Source organism: Brachypodium distachyon, chromosome 2 (genome assembly GCF_000005505.3).
Source record: "Brachypodium distachyon strain Bd21 chromosome 2, Brachypodium_distachyon_v3.0, whole genome shotgun sequence".
NCBI classification, from domain to species: Eukaryota; Viridiplantae; Streptophyta; class Magnoliopsida; order Poales; family Poaceae; genus Brachypodium; species Brachypodium distachyon.
Window position 1 is genome coordinate 14,733,605 of NC_016132.3, and position 22,585 is coordinate 14,756,189.

At 45.9% G+C, this 22,585-nt stretch overlaps 4 protein-coding genes and 1 non-coding gene across 6 annotated transcripts; 3 read left to right on the top strand and 2 right to left on the bottom strand.

Annotated features, from left to right (window-relative positions):
* Positions 1 to 86: 86 nt before the first annotated feature.
* LOC104582592 (transcription factor LG2) lies at positions 87 to 1,129 on the top strand. Its single transcript, XM_010232733.2, has one exon. The coding sequence runs from the start codon at positions 119 to 121 to the stop codon at positions 824 to 826; it is 708 nt and encodes a 235-aa protein (XP_010231035.1). The 5' UTR covers positions 87 to 118; the 3' UTR covers positions 827 to 1,129.
* An 862-nt stretch (positions 1,130 to 1,991) lies between these two features.
* Positions 1,992 to 5,365, top strand: LOC100836854 (rop guanine nucleotide exchange factor 9). The gene is made up of 7 exons (XM_010232734.3): positions 1,992 to 2,689; positions 2,789 to 2,905; positions 3,053 to 3,207; positions 3,327 to 3,401; positions 3,515 to 3,787; positions 3,901 to 4,218; positions 4,323 to 5,365. Exons 1-7 carry the CDS (start codon positions 2,332 to 2,334, stop codon positions 4,725 to 4,727), a joined length of 1,701 nt encoding a protein of 566 aa, XP_010231036.1. The 5' UTR covers positions 1,992 to 2,331; the 3' UTR covers positions 4,728 to 5,365.
* Positions 5,210 to 6,086, bottom strand: LOC100826849 (photosystem I reaction center subunit VI, chloroplastic). Its single transcript, XM_003567864.3, has 2 exons — positions 5,860 to 6,086; positions 5,210 to 5,766 (listed from the first exon to the last, which is right to left on the bottom strand). The coding sequence occupies exons 1-2, from the start codon at positions 5,979 to 5,981 to the stop codon at positions 5,451 to 5,453; spliced, it is 438 nt and encodes a 145-aa protein (XP_003567912.1). The 5' UTR covers positions 5,982 to 6,086; the 3' UTR covers positions 5,210 to 5,450.
* Positions 6,087 to 7,155: 1,069 nt separating this feature from the next.
* LOC100826537 (golgin candidate 5) lies at positions 7,156 to 18,791 on the top strand. Of its 2 annotated transcripts, XM_003567863.4 has the most exons (19): positions 7,157 to 7,783; positions 8,457 to 9,637; positions 10,400 to 10,471; positions 10,685 to 10,759; positions 12,329 to 12,443; positions 13,130 to 13,191; positions 13,292 to 13,339; positions 13,728 to 14,012; positions 14,206 to 14,265; positions 14,350 to 14,433; positions 14,575 to 14,640; positions 14,950 to 15,048; positions 15,181 to 15,399; positions 15,737 to 15,824; positions 15,932 to 16,155; positions 17,177 to 17,236; positions 17,312 to 17,425; positions 18,250 to 18,324; positions 18,411 to 18,749. In XM_003567863.4, the coding sequence occupies exons 1-19, from the start codon at positions 7,639 to 7,641 to the stop codon at positions 18,435 to 18,437; spliced, it is 3,099 nt and encodes a 1,032-aa protein (XP_003567911.1). In that variant the 5' UTR covers positions 7,157 to 7,638; the 3' UTR covers positions 18,438 to 18,749. The 2 variants fall into 2 exon arrangements, with proteins under 2 accessions (XP_010231037.1, XP_003567911.1); XM_010232735.3 differs by having other exon boundaries at positions 7,156 to 7,783; positions 14,206 to 14,433; positions 18,411 to 18,791.
* A 3,153-nt stretch (positions 18,792 to 21,944) lies between these two features.
* TRNAS-CGA lies at positions 21,945 to 22,026 on the bottom strand. The gene has a single exon. It is a non-coding gene; the product is annotated as a tRNA-Ser (tRNA).
* Positions 22,027 to 22,585: the final 559 nt, after the last annotated feature.

Here is a 22,585-nt window from a genome sequence, read left to right on the forward strand (position 1 = left end):
CAGCCGTCAGTTCGTCCATCTCGACGGCTGCGATCGCGCTGCCGCCACTTATAAATAGCACCGATGCACGCGCGAGAAAGTCCGTTTTACCTTGCTGGGGGGGGGGGGTTTTACTTACATGAGCGCGGGAATGGAGGCGGAGCTGGAGGCGGCTCAGCGGCGCTTCCGGCTCTGGTTCCGCGGGCTGCGTTCCCTGCGGCGGGACCTCCGGTCGGCCCGCTGGGCCGGCGACGACCCGGCCCAGCTGGGGAAGCTGGCGGGCGGCTTCGTGGCCCACTTCTCCGACTACTGCGCCGCGCGGGCCGAGCTGGACCCGGTCCTGCTGCTGTCGGCGCCCTGGGCGAGCCCCGCGGAGCGTGGCGCCGCCTACTGGCTGGCCGGGTGGCGGCCGACCACGGTGGTCCACCTGCTGTACACCGAGTCCAGCCGCCGGTTCGAGGCGCAGCTCCCTGACCTGCTCCTGGGCGTGCGGTCGGGCAACCTGGGCGACCTCAGCCCGGCCCAGCTGGCCCAGATCGACGAGCTCCAGCGCCGCGCCGTCGCCGAGGAAGACGCGCTCTCAAGGGAGATGGCGCGGCTGCAGGAGGGCCACGGCGTCGTTGGCGGAGACGGGGATCTGGACGTGGAGGGGATCGTGAGGCGCGCCGGGGCCGTGGTGGCAGGGGCCGACGCGCTGCGGCTGCGCACCTTGAAGCGCGCCGTGGAGATCCTCGAGCCGGCGCAGGCCGCCGAGCTGCTCGTCGCCATGGCCGACATGGAGATCGGCTTCCGGGAGTTCGGGCTAAAGCACGGCGACGGCGGTGGCGAGCCGAGCCGCGGCGCGTAGGCATAGGCGTGGCGCGGTCCAGAGAGCAGATCCTCATCCGCATCGGCGGCTCGGCCCAGTTTTTTTCTTCCAAGTGTTTGCGCTGGTTTGACTGGGACAGAAAGACTGCTCACTGTTGTAATCTTGTTGCCGTGACGATTGTCTTTGCCGAACTGTCTCGCGGTGGGTGCTGCGTCGTAGCTGGACCGTGTGCGTGTGCGTGTGCGTGCGCGTGCGCCTGCTGGGATGTCGTGTGAGAAAGCAATAAAATGCAAGGAATGCATGCTTGGTTTCGTTGAGAAGTCATATTTTGTTTTCGAGCAAGCGGTTTTTTTAACATCTTTTCCGATAAATTGGCTGTTTGTCTGTTCACTACAGAAGACCCGTCCTTTTAAAAACGGTTTTGCTATTAATAAATCCATGTTTTAGTTAGAGTAGTCATAGGATTTTAATCCAATGATAGCAAGTGAGAGATGAGAGAACGAGGATGACTCTCAGATCTCCAGCAGTTATGAAACGTCGACTGATATTTAAGGTTCATTTTTTAAAAACTTGCGACTTAGAAATAGCCATACCCATTTAAAAAACGTGTTAAATCTTATTAAAATAAGATTCTGATCGATAACTTATTTTTAATAGGTATTGCTACGGAAAAGTTGTTTTTCTAGTTAAAGATAAGTTGAAACACCAACTGTCATATCTTGATCCAACGGCGGCACATTGAAGATGGGGTGTAGCTGCTAGCTTCGGCATTGAAGATGGCGTCATGGTAGGGAGAAGCTATCAAGTTATCCGAGATAGAGGAGGCACTGATGGAACACATCCGCTTGCTAGGCTTGTAATCGGACAAATAATTCAAACAGCTTTGCTATTCATAAGACAATTGAGAAATAATTATTTTCAAGCCGACGCTAACAATCGTTTAATCCAATCTCTGATATGTGTGAGATCTATACAAGTGTTGTTGACTGAAAATAACTGCTTCCTCCGCGCCTGGATACTCGTCGTGGTCCGGAAATCCAACCAGTTGTTCGTTCGAGCCAGATCCAAACGACACCGGACAGACAACCACGGGCGGTTCTACCGTGCCGCACGGTCACGCGCCCAATTAACCGGCCACACGGCCAAGCGAATCCAGGATTAAAAATAGGAATCGCGTACAATTACCGGCCACCCAGCCAGGCAGCCCGCAACGATAAACCAGCAGTCTCCCGCTCCATGTTTGGGAGCCATGCCCAACTACAAACCCAACGTTTCCAAGCTGGCCGCCGCGCCCCGCGACATCCACACGGCAGATTAACCCTTCTTCTCCTTTCCTTCCTTCCTCCCTCTCCGCGCGCGCGCGACCTCCCGCAGACCCGCCTCCGCGAATCTAGCCACCCCCGCGCGTGCGCCACGCACCGTCCGTCCGTCGGACCTCGGCCGGGCCGGCCCGCGGTCGTCGGCGCGCGGAGGGCGTTCGTGAGAATGCGTGCGGCGGCGATTGGTTGCTAGCTAGCTAGCGGCATGCCTGGCATGAGCGCGTGATGGCGCCGCCGTTCCTGAAGACCGGGCACGGCCGCGACAGGTTCTCCTTCAGGCGGCGGAAATCGTCCTCCTCCTCGTCCTCCTCGTCGACGCCGTCTTCTCCGCTCTCGGTGTCGTCCACAGCGTCGGAGGACATCGCCGACCCGGGCAGCCCCATGGAGTCGTCAGCGACGACGGGCAAGACGCTGCCCTGCGCCCGGCGGGCGCTCTCGCGGAGCAGCTGCGGGTCCAGGGGCAAGCTGTCCGTCGACCTGATCCCGCCGCCGCTCGCCGGCGGCCCGTCCGACGCGCCCAGGTCCTCCACCTCCGCCGCGCCGCCCCCCAAGCCTCCCCCCCGCAACGAGGGCCCGCCTTCAGGTCTCACCATTGTTAATTTTCTAGTGTCTGTCTGACTTTCTGTCGTCAAATGCAGAGAAATGCCTTGTTATGTTTTCGTGATCGATTGCATGTATCCAGATGCTGACATCGTGAGGGACAAGTTCTCCAAGCTGCTGCTGGGGGAGGACATGTCCGGCACCGGCAAAGGGGTGTCCTCTGCCCTCGCTCTCTCCAACGCCATCACCAATCTTGCAGGTAATCTCTCCCTTACCTTCCATTTCCGATCTTTCCATTTCCAATAACAGTCCCTGTCTTTCAAATCTTCCCATTCTGTCCGTTGGGTTCTGATGGATACTGACACGATCAGCTATGATTTCTTTCTCATGACGTGGCACATTGCAGCTTCCGTGTTCGGTGAGCAGCGGCGTCTCCAGCCGATGGCCGCAGAGCCGAAGGCCCGATGGACAAAAGAAATTGACTGGCTTCTGTCCGTTGCCGACCACATCGTCGAATTCGTTCCTTCACGTCAGGTGTCCGAGGATGGCTCCACCATGGAGGTCAGAAACAAGAGGATCCTTGCTTATCACAAGTACCTGGATGTAGTTCTGTATCACGGAACATCTTTATGCAAATCCAATTACAGCGGTGCTATTTTTCTCTCTCTCCCCCCAAACAGATAATGATGACTCAGCAGCGTAAGGATCTGCAGATGAACATCCCCGCACTGCGCAAGCTCGACGGGATGCTCCTTGTAAAGCTCTGCCACATTCTTCTTTGAAATCATTTACGAGAATGACATGCGTGGAGATACCTGATGAATTGCTAATATGCTATGGCTGCACATTTCCTGTTGTGGGGGCACAGAGCTATCTTGACAGCTTCAGGGACAAGCAGGAGTTTTGGTACGTGTCGAAAGACGCAGATGACTCGGAGAAGGGAGACGCGCCGAAGCAGGATGACAAGTGGTGGCTCCCGACTGTCAGGGTCCCTCCTAATGGTCTGTCGGACTCGTCGAGGAGGTGGCTTCTACACCAGAGGGAGCTCGTCGGCCAAGTCCATAAGGCAACAATGGCCATCAATGCTAATGTTCTTATGGAGATGGATGTTCCAGAAGCCTATATGGAGTCTCTGCCTAAGGTGACCCATATGAACACAGCAACATTGCATAACATTTTTCTTTACTTCGGTTCACTGCATTTAGAGGGATCGAGACTCACTTTGACAGCATCTTCTTTTTTTATGCTTGATAGAATGGAAAGTCTAGCCTTGGAGACTCAATGTACAAGCTTATAACTGACGAATATTTTGACCCAGAAGAACTCATAGCATCAGTAGACTTGTCAGCCGAGTACAGCATCGTTGATCTGAAGAACCGAATCGAAGCCTCGATTGTCATTTGGCAGAAGAAAATGACGCAGAAGGATGCCAAGATGTGGGGGCATGGTGTCAGTCATGAGAAGCGGGGACGGTTTGAGGGGAGGGCGGAGAATGTTCTTCTCCTCCTTAAGCACAGATTCCCCGGAATTTCTCAGTCAGCTCTGGACATAAGCAAAATCCAGTACAACAGGGTACTGGCAACCATCTTCAATTTTCCACTGTATTTTCGGATTTCCTACAGTACTTTATTACTCATGCTCATTGCATACATTTTCTCGTTGTGATTTTTTTGCAGGATGTTGGCAGTGCCATTTTGGAGAGCTACTCCAGGACTCTTGAGAGTCTAGCATACACGGTTATGTCTCGCATCGAAGACGTTCTTCGCGCCGACTCCCTTGCTCAAGACCCCAAGAACGCGGAGGCGACGAGAATGCCGAGCTTATCATCAGATGACACAGACACGGTCGTCCAAGATGCCAAGGACGAGGTGGAGAGGCTGGGAAGAATGGAGCCTCTGAACTCGACACTATTCGACTACGTGGGCCCACGGGACGGAGATATCGGGCCCATGATGTCGGATTCACAGGAACCTCGGGGTGCAAAGCTGTCAAAGGTTTCGTCGATCGCAACCAAGAGGTTCTCCTACCTAGATAAGCTTGAGAATTTGGGTGGAACAAGGAGCCCCATATCTAGACACTAGTCGCTGCCGTAGGGGAAAAGACGATCAATATGGTGTTGATGTTGCTGCAGAGACTCCGGGGAAAACTGCACGTAAATAGCTCCGCAAAAACTGAGGGTGCAGCATGCATTGTGAGGTTTATGTAAGCTTTCAAGCTTTCAGGCACCAATACCTCCAATTTGGTGCAGTTGCCAAGACAATGTGATGACGATTCTCCTGCTAAATTTACATGAAATAACCACAAGATTCTGACACTGGACCTGAAAATGGACCTCCAGATTTTCTTACTGTACTTCTGTAGCAAAGTTTTGTGGTTCCAGTAAAGTGTTTGTTATCTTAGACTTGACTTGCAGACCATGCTTGGGTTCGGCTAGTGTTCTCCCCACGTACAATTTAAGAGGGTAATAACATATCACTGAACTTGGAGATCGATCTGTGTTAGCTTCTGGCGTTCTAGATCGGCACTGTAATAAGTAACTGTAACTGTACCATGGCTCTATGCATTGGGAAATTAAAACCACTCGTATGAGTAAATCAATTTACAGGAACAAATGAGCAGTAAAAAGCATCCTTCCGGTTGCTGATAGTACGTGCAGCTAGGCACGCCATATGAGTACATACAACGAAGGACTTAACGTCCAGATACGCAGATCCATGGTACACAAGCACAGGCATATGCAGGAACAGATTCAGAGAGAGAGAGAGAGAGAAAGAAACTGAAACCAAAGCTTTAATCAAATCAGATCAGATCTTGCCGCGTGGGCCGGGGGTGGGGGGAAGCTGCGGCCCCTTCTTGATGGGCAGCAGGTCCGGCGACGTGGTGGCGCCGAGGTAGGCGATCAGGGACCCGCCGCCGAGGAGCAGGAACTTGAGCAGCAGGCCGCGCTTGGTGAATGGCGCCGCGAAGGTCTGGAAGAACTTGCTCTGCAGCCCGTTGTAAGGGGACGGCGCGTCGGACCCGTACAGGTCCCACTGCCCCGTCGTGTTGCCGATGTCGTCCAGGTCGAAGTACACGCTCTTCTCCCCGTACTTCGCCTGCACCGCGACGCCTCGTGCAGGCCTGCAGGCGTACGCGCACGCGTATATATACGGTTATTTATACGTATGTACATACGCTCGATCGATGACATATTAGCTCGCTTCACGTGCGTACCTGCGGGTGGAGCGGCAGAGGGAGGACGGCCGGGCGGTGGCGGCGAGCTTGCGGCCGGACATGGAACTGCCGGCCAGGCCCTTCACGGCGGCCGACGGCTGGACGGCGACGAGCGACACCATTGTTGTAACAGTGGGATGTGTTCTGAGCTTCTTTTTCTTTTTTTTTTTGCTGCGGGTTACGTGCGCGAACTTGATCCAGTGCTGGGGATATTTGGAAGGTGTGCTGCTGCGGGGCTGATCAGGTTTGGGTGGGAGAGGCTTGGCGGGGATGGGCGAGGCCCCCATTGGGAGCGCGCCACGCGGCAGGGTTCCGGATAGGCTTATCCTGATCGCTTGATTCTTGGGAGGGATGACATGGCGCGGCCAACGTGGCACCGGAGCTTGCGTGGGGTTGTCCAGCTGGGAACGGGCGTCGGAAAAGATCTCACCAGATGTCCCCGACGGCATCGATCGATCGATCACGGTCTCACTGAGATATGGTGGGCCGGTGGGCCCAGAAGCCCTCTAGCTAGGTGCTAGGACAGTGCACGTAACGTACTCCGTATTGATCATTGAAGGAAAGTAAAGAGAGATAGGTAGAGAAGGACGTCCACGTACTCCGTTGCATTTTGCAAATGTTGCACGTACGTACGTATCAGCACCAGGATACATATGCAACGTGGGCAGGCAGAGTACGTATATTGTAGTGTAACGTATTGCTAGTCGATCTTAAGCACCTTCCGCTTGGCCGGGGATACTAATTAACCGGTAAATACGGCGGAAGGGATGTGTACAGGCGCGATATATACAGTGGATCCAGATCTGAGATCGATCTAGCTGAGCCTTGCGTACGTGCTATATACACATCCTCATCCGCGATGGGCAAGCGCATGCATGCAGGGTACGCTTCTACGACAATGGAGCAGCAAAGGAATTGACGCTACGCTACGTACAGCGAATCGATCATGCACGGATTTGCGAATCGATATCTTCACGATGCATGGCCACAGGCAGGATGGCGCACAAGTGTGCTGGGAGCGAGAAGACGCGACTAAAAAAATATGTGAATGCGATGAGCCGGGCCAGGCTGCCAGCTTTAAGCCCAGATCCAGAGCGACAAGCAAGCCGTTGTTGCACGCCCAACACTACCAACATGGACCCGCTTTTTTTCGGCGGGCCTGAATCCACCGTCTATACTGATGCCCTCTGGCCCAAACGAGAAAAGAAATACCATACAGTACGGCCGTTTGTTTTTTGTGGGTATACTGTACACAGGTTGGCGCGGCTAACGAAGATGCGAGGGCACAGGGAGGCGCACCTTCCTCGGTTCAGTTCAGTTCAGTTCAGGCCGAGATCCACCGATCCGCGCGCGCACAGCGCACCGGTGAGAAAGCCAGCACCGACGACGCGGCGCCCCCACGCCACCAGCCAGCCACCGGCCAAACGCACTAACCAAAACCTCGCCGTCGTCGTGCGCTCCCGCCGAACCCCACCCTAGTTCTCTCCCTACTACATCTCCACGGCGGGAGCTTTGCGCAGCTCTCCCCCGCTCCCCGTGCCACACTCGCTCCTGCACCTCCCGCTCCCCGTCTCCCTTCCCGGCCTGGGGCGTCGGTCCCCAATTCGGGTCGGGGGGCGCCGAGGTCGCGAGGCGGATCAGGATCTGATCCCGCGCGGCCGGAGCGGGAGCGGTGGGTCGGTCGATTGGGCGGCGCCGGGATCAGATCTATGCGCGAGATCTAGCCGGGCGTGCGGGCGGCTGCTGGTGATCGGAGCCGGACCCGGAGGGGAGTGAGGGATGGCGTGGTGGTCGGGGAAGGTGTCGCTGGGCGGGCTGCAGGACATCGCCGGCGCCGTGAACAAGATCAGCGAGAGCGTGAAGAACATCGAGAAGAACTTCGACAGCGCGCTCGGCCTCGAGGAGAAGCGCGACGACGAGGAAGGTATGCGCCACTCATGCTAAAGCCGCCCCCCCCCGACCCGACCCCTTTCCTCCCGTGTAGCCGCCTAGCCGGGCAGCATTGGTGCATGCTTGGCTGCGTGCAAGTGTCGATTGGGAACTGCGATGGGATTTTTTTGGTTGAATACTGCACTGGGTCATGGGATTGTCACTGGCGGTAATGCTGTTTGTAGCGTTGTTCATGCGATGATTGGTTAGTTAGCTATCGATAGTGTATACTGACTGATGTGATTGTAGGAAGCAGAAGTTTGAATTCAGGTCATCGCTGGTTCCATTGCTCTCGCAGCTTCTTATGTAGATAGATTATTGCTTAAGTCTCGGACTCTGTAAATTGGTCAAGCAAAACCCCAGTCCCTAAGTTTCGTATTTATCAGCTGCTGCATTATTGATCATTGATTGGTCTAGCCAGATCATAAAAACTTATACATACTTCTTAGTAGCGTTGGCATTACAACAGATTTTGTATTGCTCTTTCCTTTTGAGAAGTAATGGAACTTGGAGGCAGTGAATTCATGCCTATTCTCATAACTTTTTTCCAATAGTTTTTGTTCTGAGTAGCATCGCTAGGATGAGCATATTTGGAGAATATATAGCTTCTAATTGTTCATTTACATGGCTAACGTGAGACCCAAAAAATGTGTTTTTGGGTGATCCAGGATCAGGATCACGTACATCCAACTCTGATGGAATAGGATTCTTTAATCCTGTCATGGCATTTATGGGACAAAATGGTGAGGAGAACTCTACGGAAGTATCAGAAAAGCAACAATTGCCAATACATTCGTCAGCAGAAGAAGAAAATCATAGGGTCACCACCGAGCCAGCTACATCTGAAGCAGATGCTTCTGAAGTATCAGTAACAACCCAATCTCCAAAGCAGCTTCCAAAATTAGAAGAGAATGTCAGCAGCTCCACTGAGCTACCTGTATCTAAGGTGGATGTTCCTGACCAATCTGTAACACCGCAAGCTCCAACACATCCTTCAGCATTAGAAGAAAATAATGGTGGCTCCACTGAGTCACCTACATCTAAGGGGGCAACTTCTGAAGTATCAGAGACACCGCAGTCCCCGATACATCCATCTATAGCCGAAGAAAATTCTAGTGGCTCCATTGAAACTAGTAACTCAGTTGAGAGGGAAAATCAGGGTCACGAAGGTAATGAATATTCTGATCCCAATGACGAAGCTTTACCGAGCCAGCTTGGAGTGTCCGGCAGGGACATACCTGGTGGTGGAACATCTTCACCTAATAAATTAGATCAATCAAGTGTTATTGGAGCAGAAGAATCTATTCATGATGGAAAGGATGACACAAATGGTAACCAGTCACAGCCAGCAGATTCCACGGTAGCCAGTTCAGATGATGTAAATGAAGGCAATAAGATTGGTCAAGAATTTGATGCCCAAAAGGAAATAATCAGCCCACATGAGAGCAATGTTATCGATGACAAAGCCAGTCATGTGGAAGTCAAGTTACATGACGACGCTGCTGAGAATGAAGAAGAAAACAGTCAAACAGAAGCACATGCAGTATCTGTTGTTGAAAATGTGGATAATACAGTGTTGCAACTTGAAAACCCTACCTCAAAGTCGATAACTATGGATGATGATTCAGACTCGCAAAATGAGTTAGCACCCGCTTCTGTACATGTTCCTGTTGGTCTTGTAGAAGTTGGTTCTCATGCAAATGATTTGAGAAAAGAAGAAAAGATTCATGACTCTGTAACAACCATAAATTCTCGAGAATCTGTTGGTTCTGTTGTTGAACTAGAGAAACTAAGACGTGAAATGAAGATGATGGATGCTGCATTGCAAGGTGCTGCAAGGCAGTCCCAGGTATCATTTCCAAAATCCACATGCTCTAGCATCTACTGTAGCAATTAAGTTAGTAACATGTTTGGTTGAGGAACTAGACAGTGAGTATATCATCCGATTCTAGCCCACTTGTTTGGGTTGAGGAATAGACTCGGTTAGTCCAACACCACTTCATCCTTCATATGCATGAGATTGGCACTAATGGGAATTGAGTCATCCCACCAATTTGATTGATCATCCCATGTTGAGGCAACTCATCTTGGATTGAGGCAATCCCTCGAACTAAATACCCCCTTGATGCATGTGTGGTTGAACTTGTACATTATGAAAGTTACTCCTGGATGATTCAACTTGGAAGCAAACCTTTAGTGCAATCTGTTTGAACCAATGAGTGCTTGCTAAATTGTCTGTATATGTACCTTTTTATTCAGTCTGAATCTAGTTTACCCGTGATGTGGATTCATCTCATATTTTCCTTTTTTTGGGGTGTCATGCTTTACGGAAAAAAACATAAAATATGTACAGTTATCTAATATTTCAAAGTGCTTTGTAGTGTCAGAAAGGAGCATATCATGCAATTATCTTTCTTCTTTTCTGAGTATTATATTCTGATGCACCGAGCCGGTCATGAGGTATTATGTGCTTCAGATGCGTTCTTAACAATGATCGTCAAAACATTGTATAATTTGAATGGCCTATGGCCCCATGTTAGTCATTTCTTTGCAACATACATGACCCTTCACCACCTATTTAGGTTCTAACAACACTTTATTTTTCCTACAGTCCAAAGCTGATGAAATTGCTAGACTGATGAATGAAAATGAGCAATTGAAATCAGCAATTGATGAGCTCAAGGTATGTTTGCTAAGCAGATTCCTTATCTTTTGCCTTCTGGACATAAACATTTGGGATGTCTTTCAGTTAATTAACAAAAAAAGGATGCCTTCGGTTTAGTAATCACCACAATTTTGAGTTGAATTATGTGAAAATAAACAAGATAAATACTGAGTTGCTTGGCAGCTCCTTTAGCCTTTGATGAGTGTTATAATAAATTTTTTTACTGTACAGGGTAAGTCAGCTGAAGAAGAAATGGATGCTCTCAAGGATGAATATCACCAAAGAGTAGCAACTCTTGAAAGGAAGGTGAGACACATTACTTTTGTTACTCAGTGCTACTATTGACAGTTGATCATTGCGTATTGCATACGGCAACCTGATTTAGGACTAATAATCATGGAGAACAGATAGATACAAGTGCGCTAAATGCCGCTAAGACCAGAGGGTTGATAAACAATATACGATATTACTCACATACAATATTGTAATTACTAATTACAATCTTCATGCTTTTTGTGCGGTGGTAGGCCTGGTAATGGGGCTAAGCCCGCACCGAATCCAAACCACACCATAACATCTCACGTGTATTTCCCAATCGCAACCAAACCAGAAGTGAAATTAGAAAACCCAAACCACACCGCACCGTACGACTTCTCCATCCAATCCGCACCAAACCAATTCAGAAACCGCAGGCTCCGGCACCACGGTCAGGCTTCGATGGAGATAGGCGGAGGGAGGCAGAAGCGGGGAGATTGAAGGGCGACCGGTGGCGGAGGGTGTTGGACCTTGGGGACACTGGCGACGTGCAGATCGGGAGGAAAATGATGTTGGGGAGCAGATTGGGAGGAAGACGATGTGGGGGAGCCGGTTACAGTTTACGAAGAAGAGGAGGCAGGGGGCGCCGGCGGCGGAGCGCCGGATCAGGCAAGGGCGGCTGGCGGTGGAACGCCGGAGCAGGCAGGCGACGACATCGGGAGGAAAACGATGTGGGGGAGCCGGTGACAGTTGACAAGGAGGAGGAGACAGGGGGCACCGGCGACGGAGCGCCGGATTAGGCAAGGGCGTCTGGCGGCGGAACGCCGAAGCTGGCAGGTGGCGGCGAGCGCAACCCCGTCACCATCACAAGGGGAAGTTGAGGCCGTGCCATCATGGTCTTTGTTATTCCAAGTGGTGTTCATGGGCTGAAACCAAGGTTGGAGACCACGGTCTGAGCCCAATTCAGTTCTAGACCGGTCCAAACCAAACCGCACCAGTCCAAACCGCATTTGTACTAATACCAAACCAGCCCAGACCGATTTTCTATCCCATCCATTTGAAACCGCACTGTTTGAACCCGCATGCAAAACCCGCACCAAAAAAACCGAACGAACCTGCACCATTACCAGGCCTATGCAGTGGCTCTATTTTGTTATTCTTTTTTTTTGCATTCTTTGTTTTAATGGTAAAATAATCAAAGATTCTCTTCTGTGCTTTAAACTTTGAACTTTATGTTAATGGTAAAATCATGGTAAAATAATCAAGCTATTTAGCTACACTTTGAACTTCTTTTTCCTGCAATTCTTCTATTGTTGAACCCTTTGACTAGCTGGGGCGCAATTACATTTATTGCACTATGGTTAATTTTGTTTTTCTCTTAATTCAGTTCATCAAGAAATTGAGTTGATATTTAATACTAAAGTTGTGTTTAGAGTGAGGCAATGAGCTGCATTAGTAAGGTTCCTTAGAATGCTATTGTCAGAATCTCATAATCCTCTATGTCATTTTTTGTCCCTTCCGGGTTCATAACTTATATTGCCAGTGTCCTTGTTCATATATACAATTAATCTTGTGCATAGCACTGAAATGTTTGTAATGTGCATGCCTCAATGTGTGTAGGTTTATGCACTAACCAAAGAACGAGACACATTGAGGAGAGAGCAAAATAAGAAAAGTGACGCGGCTGCTCTTTTGAAAGAGAAGGACGAAATTATCAGTCAGGTTATGGCTGAAGGTATGCATAATTGTGATTTTTATGCTTACTGAACATATTTTAACTAATGTTAAGTCAAAATATGTTCTGTTGTATTGTTGAAAACAATATGAAATTGCCTTTTCTATTATTTAAAGACATCCAGTGAACATTCCAAATATTAATGTTACCATACGTTATGTTGCACCGTGTCGAGCACCCTTTATTGATTAGAGTCATTTCAATCGTGACTTCAATGATCATGCATGAATATGTACATATTAGTAAGATTAGAAAAATATGTAATTGCCTCCAGAACATGGATATAAGACCATAAAAATGACATCACAAACTTTTAAACCACCTATCACTTCTGTATGGGCCTGTACTCTGCAGTTTATCGTGTGATATTTGGAAGTTTTGTGTCTTTAAGCTAGCCTTGGTTGAGTGCCTTACTGCTTTGGTTGGAGCTGAAGTCCTTGGCTCTCTGCTGTAAGGCTCTGATCTGGCTACCAATGGTAGTTGTAGATAACTAGGTATTAGGCATGCACATTTTCTTTGTGAAAAGGGCCTAATGCCCTAATGTGTAAGTTTGCCGTTATTCCTCCATCCGCTGCTTTAGACCATGTACATACTATAGCCCCCCATGTGATCATGTTCACCTTTTTAGTATGTTCTGGACCATGATTGGCAATGACACTAACATCTTGTTTTTACCAATGGAACAGGCGAAGAGCTATCCCGAAAACAAGCTGCTCAAGAAGCTACTATACGGAAACTGAGGACGCAGGCATGGGATATGACTCTATAACCATACTACTTCATCAAAATTATAAAGTAGGTTTTACCAAAGTAATCAAGTTTGCTTTCTTTTTTTTGGTTGAAGCTAGGTTCGTGAGCTTGAAGAAGAAAAACAGCGGATGAACTCAAAGATCCAGGTAAAAAGGAAAATCAACTTTGTTTTATTAATGAATGAATAAATAAATTAATTGACCCCAACTAAATTATTTTCTTATCTGCTTTAATATCATAAAGTATTTTTCTTTGCTGTTTGCATGATTAAAAAAATCATTTCTGAAGCTATTTTTTATTGTTTGTTTATTCCTATTTGTTTTGTTCCATTTGAACAGTAGTTTGCATCACCCGTACAGCTTGTTTACAGTTTCATGAGTTCGTTACAGTCAGACATGCTTTTTTCTTTCTTACTTGGTTGATGGGCAACTCTGAAATATTGCACTCAGAGATTATGGAGTTGATCTTCATCCTTTTTGTTTGCTCTCAGGCTTCAAGTGCAGTCACTAACTCAGCAATTTTCTGACTTTACAGGTTGAGGAGACAAAGGTTGAGAGTATTAAAAGAGACAAGGCAGCAACCGAGAAGTTGCTACAAGAAACAATAGAAAGAAATCAATCTGAACTTGCAGCTCAGAAGGAGTTCTACACAAATGCTCTTAGTGCAGCAAAAGAGGCTGAGGCATTAGCTGAAGCAAGAGTCAACACTGAAGCCAAAGTTGAGCTTGAGAGCCGTTTGAGAGAAGCTGGTGAAAAAGAAAACATGCTGATTAACACAATTGATGAGTTGAGGAATGCTCTCACCAGACAAGAACAGGAGGTATGCTATGAAAATATTCGTCTGCACCTGTGCATCTGTAGTTCAACATCCTCGGTACAAATAGTGTGTATATTGTGCTGATCTAACCATAATCTACATTTGACTCCTGGATAAAAACTTCATCTGATAATTATTGTTTTAGCTGCCCACTTTCGATTCACTGATTGCAAGTATTTCTTTCGTGGCATTTCAGGCAGCTTTCAGGGAAGAAAGGCTAAAAAGGGATCATGATGATCTTCAAAAGCGGTACCAAGTAAGCTCTTCTGTTTTAGCTGCTACTACAGAGTACTGTAGTCATGGACCAATTCTCAATTTCTTTCATTATTTAATACTTCAGGCCAGTGAACTTCGTTATAATGAACTGGTTACACAAGTTCCTGAGTCGACCAGGCCACTCCTAAGGCAAATTGAAGCCATGCAGGTATGAGTGCTTGCTTTGGATTTTCCTTGTGCTGTAATTGTTTCGCTGTTCTTCTGTTAGTTGGTGTATGCATCCGAGTCTGTGAATTGAGTTTTTCTGCTGTTGTAAGTTGGCTAATCAGTTGTGTTTTAATTTTAACAGGAGTCAGCTGCTCGAAGGGAAGAAGCTTGGACTGGTGTGGAGAGAACCTTAAACTCTCGCCTTCAGGTCAATTCTGTTCTGAACTTTTGGTTTAACAGTGATGTGCAGAAAAACAATGGAGAAAACTAGAACTACAACATGGACCTTAAATTGTTATAAATGTGCAATGAGCAGGGACAGCAGAACAAAATGGACATAAACTTTGACATTAAGTCATTAATAACTGTTTTCTTGTAGTTATTTATGCCTCTGCAAATGTACAGATAAAGAGGAGTGGTTGGGTGCTATCTATCTTTAGTGCAGTCGGGCAGTGTCAGGAACACAAACATAAATATTTCACTGACATAGTTTTATCTGTCCTACTCAAATATGCAGGAAGCAGAAGCAAAAGCTGCTGCCTCGGGAGAAAAGGAGCGGTCCATAAATGAGAGATTGTCACAAAGTTTATCACGCATAACTGTTTTGGAGACCCAGGTTTGTGCAATAATTTCTTCTAAAAACAAAAACTTGTGACATTATTGTAAGTCAACCCGGGTTTTTGGCAACAATTTGGGGCCTTTAGTAAGAAAAGTATTTATTTTGAAATGAACTTTGTGTCTTGTGCAGATTACAATTCTTAGAACAGAGCAGACACAGCTGAGCCGATCTCTTGAAAAAGAGAGGCAGAGAGCATCTGAAAGTAGACAGGAGTACCTTGCAATTAAGGAGGAGGCGGCAATACAAGAAGGACGCGCCAAGCAACTTGAAGAAGAAATAAAGGAGCTTAGAGCTAGGCACAAAAAGGAGTTGCAAGAAGCAGCAGAACACAGGGGGCTGCTTGAGACGGTAGTCAATTTTCTCTGTGAATCACTTCCTGAAAAGAACTGGAACTACATGTATACGGAGCAATGTTTCTGCTGCCAATTTCATTGATGAGACCTAGAAACACTTTGTTTAACATATGACATAAAATTTGAACTTTGGAGGCTATCTTATAGCAGGCCTATTTTAGGATCAACCGGTATTTGTTTACTTCGTTGCTTTCCCTACGTGAAGAAAATTAGTTTTAAATGTCACTAATCATGTGCCTGCCATTAGATCTTCTAGTTCATACATTACCAACTTGGCAACAATTTAATGTGTCTATTAAATTCTTGCGTCAATTGCAACTTCTGAATTTCAGGACCTTGAAAGGGAAAAGGCTGCCAGAGCAGAACTTGAGAAAACATCTTCCCGGGAGCCACCTAAAATTCCGCTTCCAGATCAAACAAGTATGCTCTTTCTTGGCCTCTGATTAGTTTCTGTAAGTTCAATCCAGCTTTTCTTTTTTGTTGCCTTACCTGTGACTCTGTTGGTTTCCTCTTTGCTTTTCTTGAAGGAAATGCTCCTGTCAGAAGGCTCTCTAGTGCTTTGAGTGTTGGCAGCCTGGAAGAAAGTCATTTCCTTCAAGCATCATTGGACTTATCAGATAGTTCATCATTGGAGAGGAGAATGTCAGCAGAAAATAATATGTCATACTATCTGAGGAGCATGACTCCAAGTGCTTTCGAGTCAGCACTCCGTCAAAAGGACGGAGAACTGGCTTCTTACATGTCACGCTTGGTATGTATATGTGCGGATGCATCCTTCTAATATTTCTCCTAAACTATTTTATTTTATTTTCTTGCTATATATATAAATTTGATATTACTTCTGGAAACTGACATTTGCTGATTATTCAAGCTATTATTTCATAAAGTATATTGGAGTAGAAAGCTATTTTTAGCCGATTTACACCTGAACTTGTGCATTATGGATGTCTAAAATATTTCTAGTTAAGTTTAGCACTAGCTTGTGCATACACACACTATTTCACACTCCCTTTAAAAATTGGTGAAACTATATCAAGTTGCTGGCAAACCCTGAGCCCAACTGTATGTTGCCATATAGCGTTTTTTTTTGGCTGTTTTCATGAGGTGCCTGGTTACCTAACTTATATCATTCAGCATCATCTAGAATGTAGTGGGCCATTTACTCCCTGGACATTGTATCAAGCACTCATCAGTCCCATACTAGTTTTAAAACCCTACGGGTTAATTACTACAAATTCATGTGTCATTCTCATATATCCTAATTTGTGAAGAAGCAGGAGCGGTAGCTTGGAATAGTTCCACGACTTGTGTTTTCATAAGATGTTTTACCTTTACATGTTTTGCCCACTAGAATGGCCTACACCATTTGAAGCCATCTATGCTGGCAACGTTTCCGTATCTGTTTCATGTTCTATCAAACAATCTTCAGTCCCATACTGGTTTTAAAAGCCTATGTGTTAGCTACTACAAATTTGTGTGTCATTCTCGTATATCCTAATTTCTGATGAAGTGGAAGCAATAGCTTGAAATAGTTCTGTGACTTATGTTTCCAAAAGGATGTTTCTTTTATCATGACATCAGGTCACCCTCAAATGTTCATCATTTAGGTTAGGTTTAGGATATGATATGTTTGTACTACTTGTGCTACAGCCTTGAGAGCATTGTCGTAGACTCCTTGGGTATGCAATTGTTCTAATACTTCGGCCTTCATGCTTTAGTACGCTAATCTCTCTTGCAATTGGCACTGAATAAATGTCACTTTTATATTACAGGCCTCATTAGAATCTATTCGGAATTCTCTGGCGGAGGAGTTGGTGAAACTGACAGAACAAGTAAATCATTGTGAACCAACTAGACTATAATTTCATTATATATGCGGGTGCTAATTGAACTGGTTTCGTATGCAGTGTGAAAAATTGCGGACTGAAGCTGCTGCTCTGCCTGGCCTAAGGGCTGAACTGGAAGCACTGAAACAAAGACACTTTCAAGCTCTAGAACTTATGGGTGAACGTGATGAAGAGGTATTTCTCACATGCAGTGCATCTCACCATTACTCTCTGTGTTATTGACTTGTACCACAAGATACACCAACAATATATAATCCGTCATTATATTTAGTCTCATATCATATGGAAAAGGGAGTCCTCTTCATGAATCAAATTGTGGTAGCGAGCTTACATAGTGGAATCCTGTAATTAACTTCACTAATTAGTAACCTGGAATTTCTACACTAAGTAGCTTGTAGTGACTTTTGGTGATTGCAACCTAGCCCACAAACCCAGCTGTTTCAGTCATAAAACCTGTAACTCGTCTGGTTTTAGATTTGATGTTGTTTTTCAAACTTTGGTTATTGAAATGTAAACATCTATTCGCTGTAATTTGTTGAAAATGAGGGTCTGTATAGAAATTGCCATGGTAAAGGAAAACTAGAGGTGACCTGGTCTCAGTTTACGGGGTGGTTACTGGTTGCTAACCACCGGTTGGAACTGCCATGATGGCTGGGACTCTGGTTACATTTTTATGCACACTCTGTAGCTGCCGTATAAGATGGTCCTGAAAAATGTTTTAGTAAATTCAATTAATATGACCTATTACCAATACTACTTTCTGTTAACAATGGAATGGACCCATGCATAAGCTTGACAATGAACTAGTTGTCTGACAGTTGGCATAAGCTGCCTAATTTAACCTGTCCGTATTAGTGTCTTCTCAAAGGGATGTGAATTCAATGCGACATTGTGTGTGCACGATACACTTTCGGATATCTTTGTATTATTGTTCCGTAGACCCTTACCTTCTATTTCTTTCATACTTATTATGAAAAAAAATCTGTGCTGTTTTGCAGTTAGAAGAGTTACGAAATGATATTGTTGACCTAAAGGATATGTACAGAGAACAAGTGGATCTTCTTGTTGGCCAGGTTTGAAGTATATTGATTTAAATTCTGCTTGTCATTGCGGAACCCTGAAATGTGTTGCCCTAAAACATCAATTTTCCTTTTATCAGCTCCAGACATTGGGCGCTCGTGTATAGCAGTGAATTTGACATCCCATTTAATTTTTAATGCACTGCATCGACCGAGACCAAGATAACAATTTTGAAGCCTGAACATGTTTCTTCAGAATTCGAACTGATGCGAGTGTGGGAAGTTCATAATCACACAACGAGTGAAGATATTATTTGTGTACATTTTGAAGCATCTTTGTTGTTGAATTTAGTAGGATAGTTTGTTGTATACTAGATTGAATAGCTTCACAGTTTTACGTTTACAGAAATTGCAAAAAAATAATTTACTGAAGTGTACCAAATTTGGAACCTACAAGTGTATGTCGACGTCTCTAATAATATGGAGATCCTGTTTTGACAGCTTTGTCAGGTTTTCTGTCACTCTGTAATCCAGGATTACTTAGTTTGATTTTTTGCTAGTTTGGAAAGACTAAAATATATTAGATTAAGACCGCGTATTGTGATGTTGCCGCAAAGAAATGTATCCAGCCTGGGGAAAAGCTTCATTCCCAGGTGCACAATAAGGGTTGTAAATGCACAGGAATAGGAAAAGCACGTGACTACAATATCATGCCCCAAATTGTATAGGATTGTGTTTATGCCAACTTTTTTTTTATATAAGTGTTTACTCAAAAGTTTGTTTGATTCGATCATAGTAAGAAATTTCCAACAGGTTTGATCAATAGAAAATTTCCTATGAAATGTGGTTCAAAGAAATTCTAAGAAAAATATCTATAAATTCAATCCTACAAATCAAACAACAAAGATAGCAAAATTTCCTAAGGACTTGCATTGAAATATTGGAGGATTGGAAAAGTTCCTAAGGACTTGCATTGAAATATTGGAGGATTGGAATACTTAGATTTTTTTTTTCCGGTGGGTTGTTTGATTTGAAAGTTGAGTCGGGTGGGAAATCTTTCTTTAGGGTTCTTTTGCACTGTATTTTATAAAAAAAGAAATCTTTTCATTCAAACCTTTAGTGAAGATTCATTTGTTTTTCCTTGATTCAATCAAACACAACATTGATGTCACCACAATCTTGTATTCAAATAGGCATGGCATTGCAATCCTATTTTTCAAATCCTACGAATCAAAGAGAACCTATGGAACTTTACAAGATTACGATGTTAACATAGATTGGAGTTGCAATGAAGGATTTTATGTGAGAACCTAGCTTTGCTGCGAATTAAATCTCAAACACTAGATTTTACGAGAGAACCCAACTTCGTAGCGGATCAAATGTCAAAACGCCGCCAAAGAGACGGTATGTTTGATACCACTCAGTCAGATCCTTCTACGTGTGATCGACAATTCACCAGAAGATACTTTCTTTTGTCCTGATGTTGTTGCCAGAGCAATCTGGCTTTGTAATTATCCAATCTTTTGATAACTCCTCTAGTTTGCTTTGACGAAAGACTGACATGTGCAAAGAAACACTACTTATACTGTTATACATGCCTCCAATAGATTAAAAAAAACTTTTACAGCCTTCCAACTTCTTTTCAACTCTTTCCTCTTTAGGTTCCCAATGAGAATTGCTCAGTCTTTTAACGTCCACTGGAATTCCCTCATAAGTTAAGGGGAGACTACCCATGTTAAAATCGAAAATTTTACTAGAACAAACACTTCTTTGAGCAAAATCTCTTACACGGTACAACTCGCTCTTATGAAAGTTAACTTTCTGACCATGAACTAGCTCAAAAGCACATAAAACGAATTTTAAGTTTTTGTCGTGGACCAGATCATCCTTAAATTGACAAGCCCCCCCCCCCCCCCCTTCTGCTTAAAAAGGGATAAAAAAAGGGAAACATGAGTTGTTGAACTGCCATTCGAGTCCATGGTTTTTTTTTTCTTTTCTTTTTTCTAGAATACACCCAAGCAGGTGTATCATATATTGAAGGAGGATTCCGCGACGCATTTACATGCCCGTAGGCGCCAGTAAAGCGACCATTCTATTACATTCCACAAGGGATCCACTAGACTAGAAAGCGAAAAATCTACACTATGAAAAAGACCCGCGCTCGACCATGCCCTTCCTTCACTGTTGATCATTTGTTGTATCTTTCTAGCACTCGGAGTTGCTGCATCGAACACCACCGAGTTCCTGTGCTTCCAGAGGCACCAGCAGATGAGAGTAATGCTAGTGTTGAGGTTCCTCTTCTCTTTCTTGCCTTGCACCACAAGGCTCGTCCACCATTCGGCAAGAGAGGCTTGCGGAGTAGGGAGCCAGCAAAGCCTGTTCCAGCCCCGCAGCGAGGTCGACCACACTTCCCGAGCCACGACGCAACCAAGAAGAAGATGGTCAATGGTCTCATTGCTTTGATCACACAAAGGACAGCGTGCCGGGTGGGGCAAACCCCGCTTCGAAAGCCTATCCGCCGTCCAACAACTATTTTTTAGAGCCAACCACATGAATGTCTTGCACTTAGTTGGCGCCTTGGAGGACCAGACCTCAGTAGCCCCCGCAGCAAGCACACGACCCCGGAAGAAAGCCGCGTACGCAGACGAGGCCGTGTAGGTCCCATTGTCGCTCCATTTCCAATGGAAACGATCATCATCGTATGAAAGAATCACCTCAGCCACGCGGTCATGAACCACCAGAAGATCCACAAGCGCCTGAAAGCAGAGCTCCGGGTGGATGGCCCGAAGCCAACCATTGGCATGCAAAGCCTCGGCCACAGAAAGCCTGGATGCCCTACGCAAGATCTCCGATAGCAGCGTAGGCGCCAAATCCGCAAGTGAACGCCCCTCCGGTAGCCAAGGATCATACCAAAAATGTAGAGCTTCACCATTCCCCCTTGCCACCTCAATCGCCGCCTCACAAAGTGCCCTGGCCTGTTCCGGGATTTGGATGTTGAATTCAGCCCATGGACGCGTCGGGTCCACATGACATAGCCACCCCCATCGTGTTCTGAGTGCAAGATTGAGAAGCTTCAGATTAGGGATGCCTAAACCACCAATCTTGCGAGGGGAACTGCCTTTCCACAAGAACACACGACATATCTTCTCTATGCCCGCAATGGTCTTCATAGGAAGGTTGAGAGACATCATGACATAGACCGGCGTAGCTGAGAGGGTCGATCTAACAAGGGTGAGCCATCCCCCAAGAGTAAGCATAGGGACGGACCATGTCTGGAGCTTATTCGCCACCTTGTCCACCATAGATGAAAGTTGAGTTGCCGTTGGCTTCCGAAGCCCGAGAGGTAAGCCCAATTAGGTACATGGGAAAGGCCCCACCTCACAACCAAGCGTGCAAGATCAATGGTCTTGACAAAGATATTTAAAGACTTGTATTGTGCTACCGAATTCATATTAGCAAACGTGCAAGATCAATATTTGTTTAGTTTTTTTTTGACAACATAGATCAATATTTGTTTAGACACGATGATTGAGCGAGTACATGCGATGTAACAGTCGGAAAAGGTTTCACACAAGTTCATTTGTCAGTGAACAAATTATCTGCATTGCATTTTTTCATAACAATACATGGACGTCTGTTCCGTTGGGCTCAAAAAGAATTAAACAAAAAATAAACGTCGACAGCAGGATTCGAACCTGCGCAGGCAAAGCCCAACAGATTTCGAGTCTGTCTCCTTAACCACTCGGACATATCGACCCACTTGGTCTTTTATTCCTCTCAGTATTTATATACATGACTATTCTGTTAACAGATTGATGATTTTTTGTCATTGCTATAACCATCTTTTACAAAATATTTGAAGCTTGCAGCAGAACATGTAAACATTTATTCCTTTGAGATGCGGGGTCATAATTTCTGCAAAAAAAAAACTCTGTACCCTTTTCGCAAGAAAAGAAGGAGAGCTATCACCTGAGTACTCCGTATTTAGCATTCTTTAATTTACATACTAGTGCTCTAGAAAAAAGTTGCATATAGCTTCGTTGCCAAATCAGACGGGCACTCGGGGCTGCAATTGCATGATGGGCAATTTGCCATGCATTATTTGACGGAGTACCAACACGGAACACCCGGAAGCGTGAGGCAGCAGGTGCATTCTTCAGTCATTCAGTCCAGCCTTCCCTTTCGGTTTCTCCGCTGCCCTTGCCTAGCTAGGCTAAGCTTGTTTAGCTCGTAACATTTCAATGTTAAGTTTGCTATCTTCCAATGAGGAGTCCACTGTAGTAGCATTAGCAGTTGGGTTGGTATGGCCATCTTG

Excerpts from the sequence above, each read along its gene's own strand:
- LOC104582592 (XM_010232733.2), top strand. The coding sequence starts at position 119 with ATGAGCGCGGGAATGGAGGCGGAGCTGGAGGCGGCTCAGCGGCGCTTC.
- LOC100836854 (XM_010232734.3), top strand. The coding sequence starts at position 2,332 with ATGGCGCCGCCGTTCCTGAAGACCGGGCACGGCCGCGACAGGTTCTCC. Across the intron at positions 3,788-3,900 it reads ATATGGAGTCTCTGCCTAAG|AATGGAAAGTCTAGCCTTGG; the intron begins GTGACCCATATG and ends TATGCTTGATAG. Across the intron at positions 4,219-4,322 it reads GCAAAATCCAGTACAACAGG|GATGTTGGCAGTGCCATTTT; the intron begins GTACTGGCAACC and ends ATTTTTTTGCAG.
- LOC100826849 (XM_003567864.3), bottom strand. The coding sequence starts at position 5,981 with ATGGTGTCGCTCGTCGCCGTCCAGCCGTCGGCCGCCGTGAAGGGCCTG. Across the intron at positions 5,767-5,859 it reads CTCTGCCGCTCCACCCGCAG|GCCTGCACGAGGCGTCGCGG; the intron begins GTACGCACGTGA and ends GTACGCCTGCAG.
- LOC100826537 (XM_010232735.3), top strand. The coding sequence starts at position 7,639 with ATGGCGTGGTGGTCGGGGAAGGTGTCGCTGGGCGGGCTGCAGGACATC. Across the intron at positions 14,013-14,205 it reads TCACCAGACAAGAACAGGAG|GCAGCTTTCAGGGAAGAAAG; the intron begins GTATGCTATGAA and ends GTGGCATTTCAG. Across the intron at positions 15,049-15,180 it reads TAACTGTTTTGGAGACCCAG|ATTACAATTCTTAGAACAGA; the intron begins GTTTGTGCAATA and ends TGTCTTGTGCAG.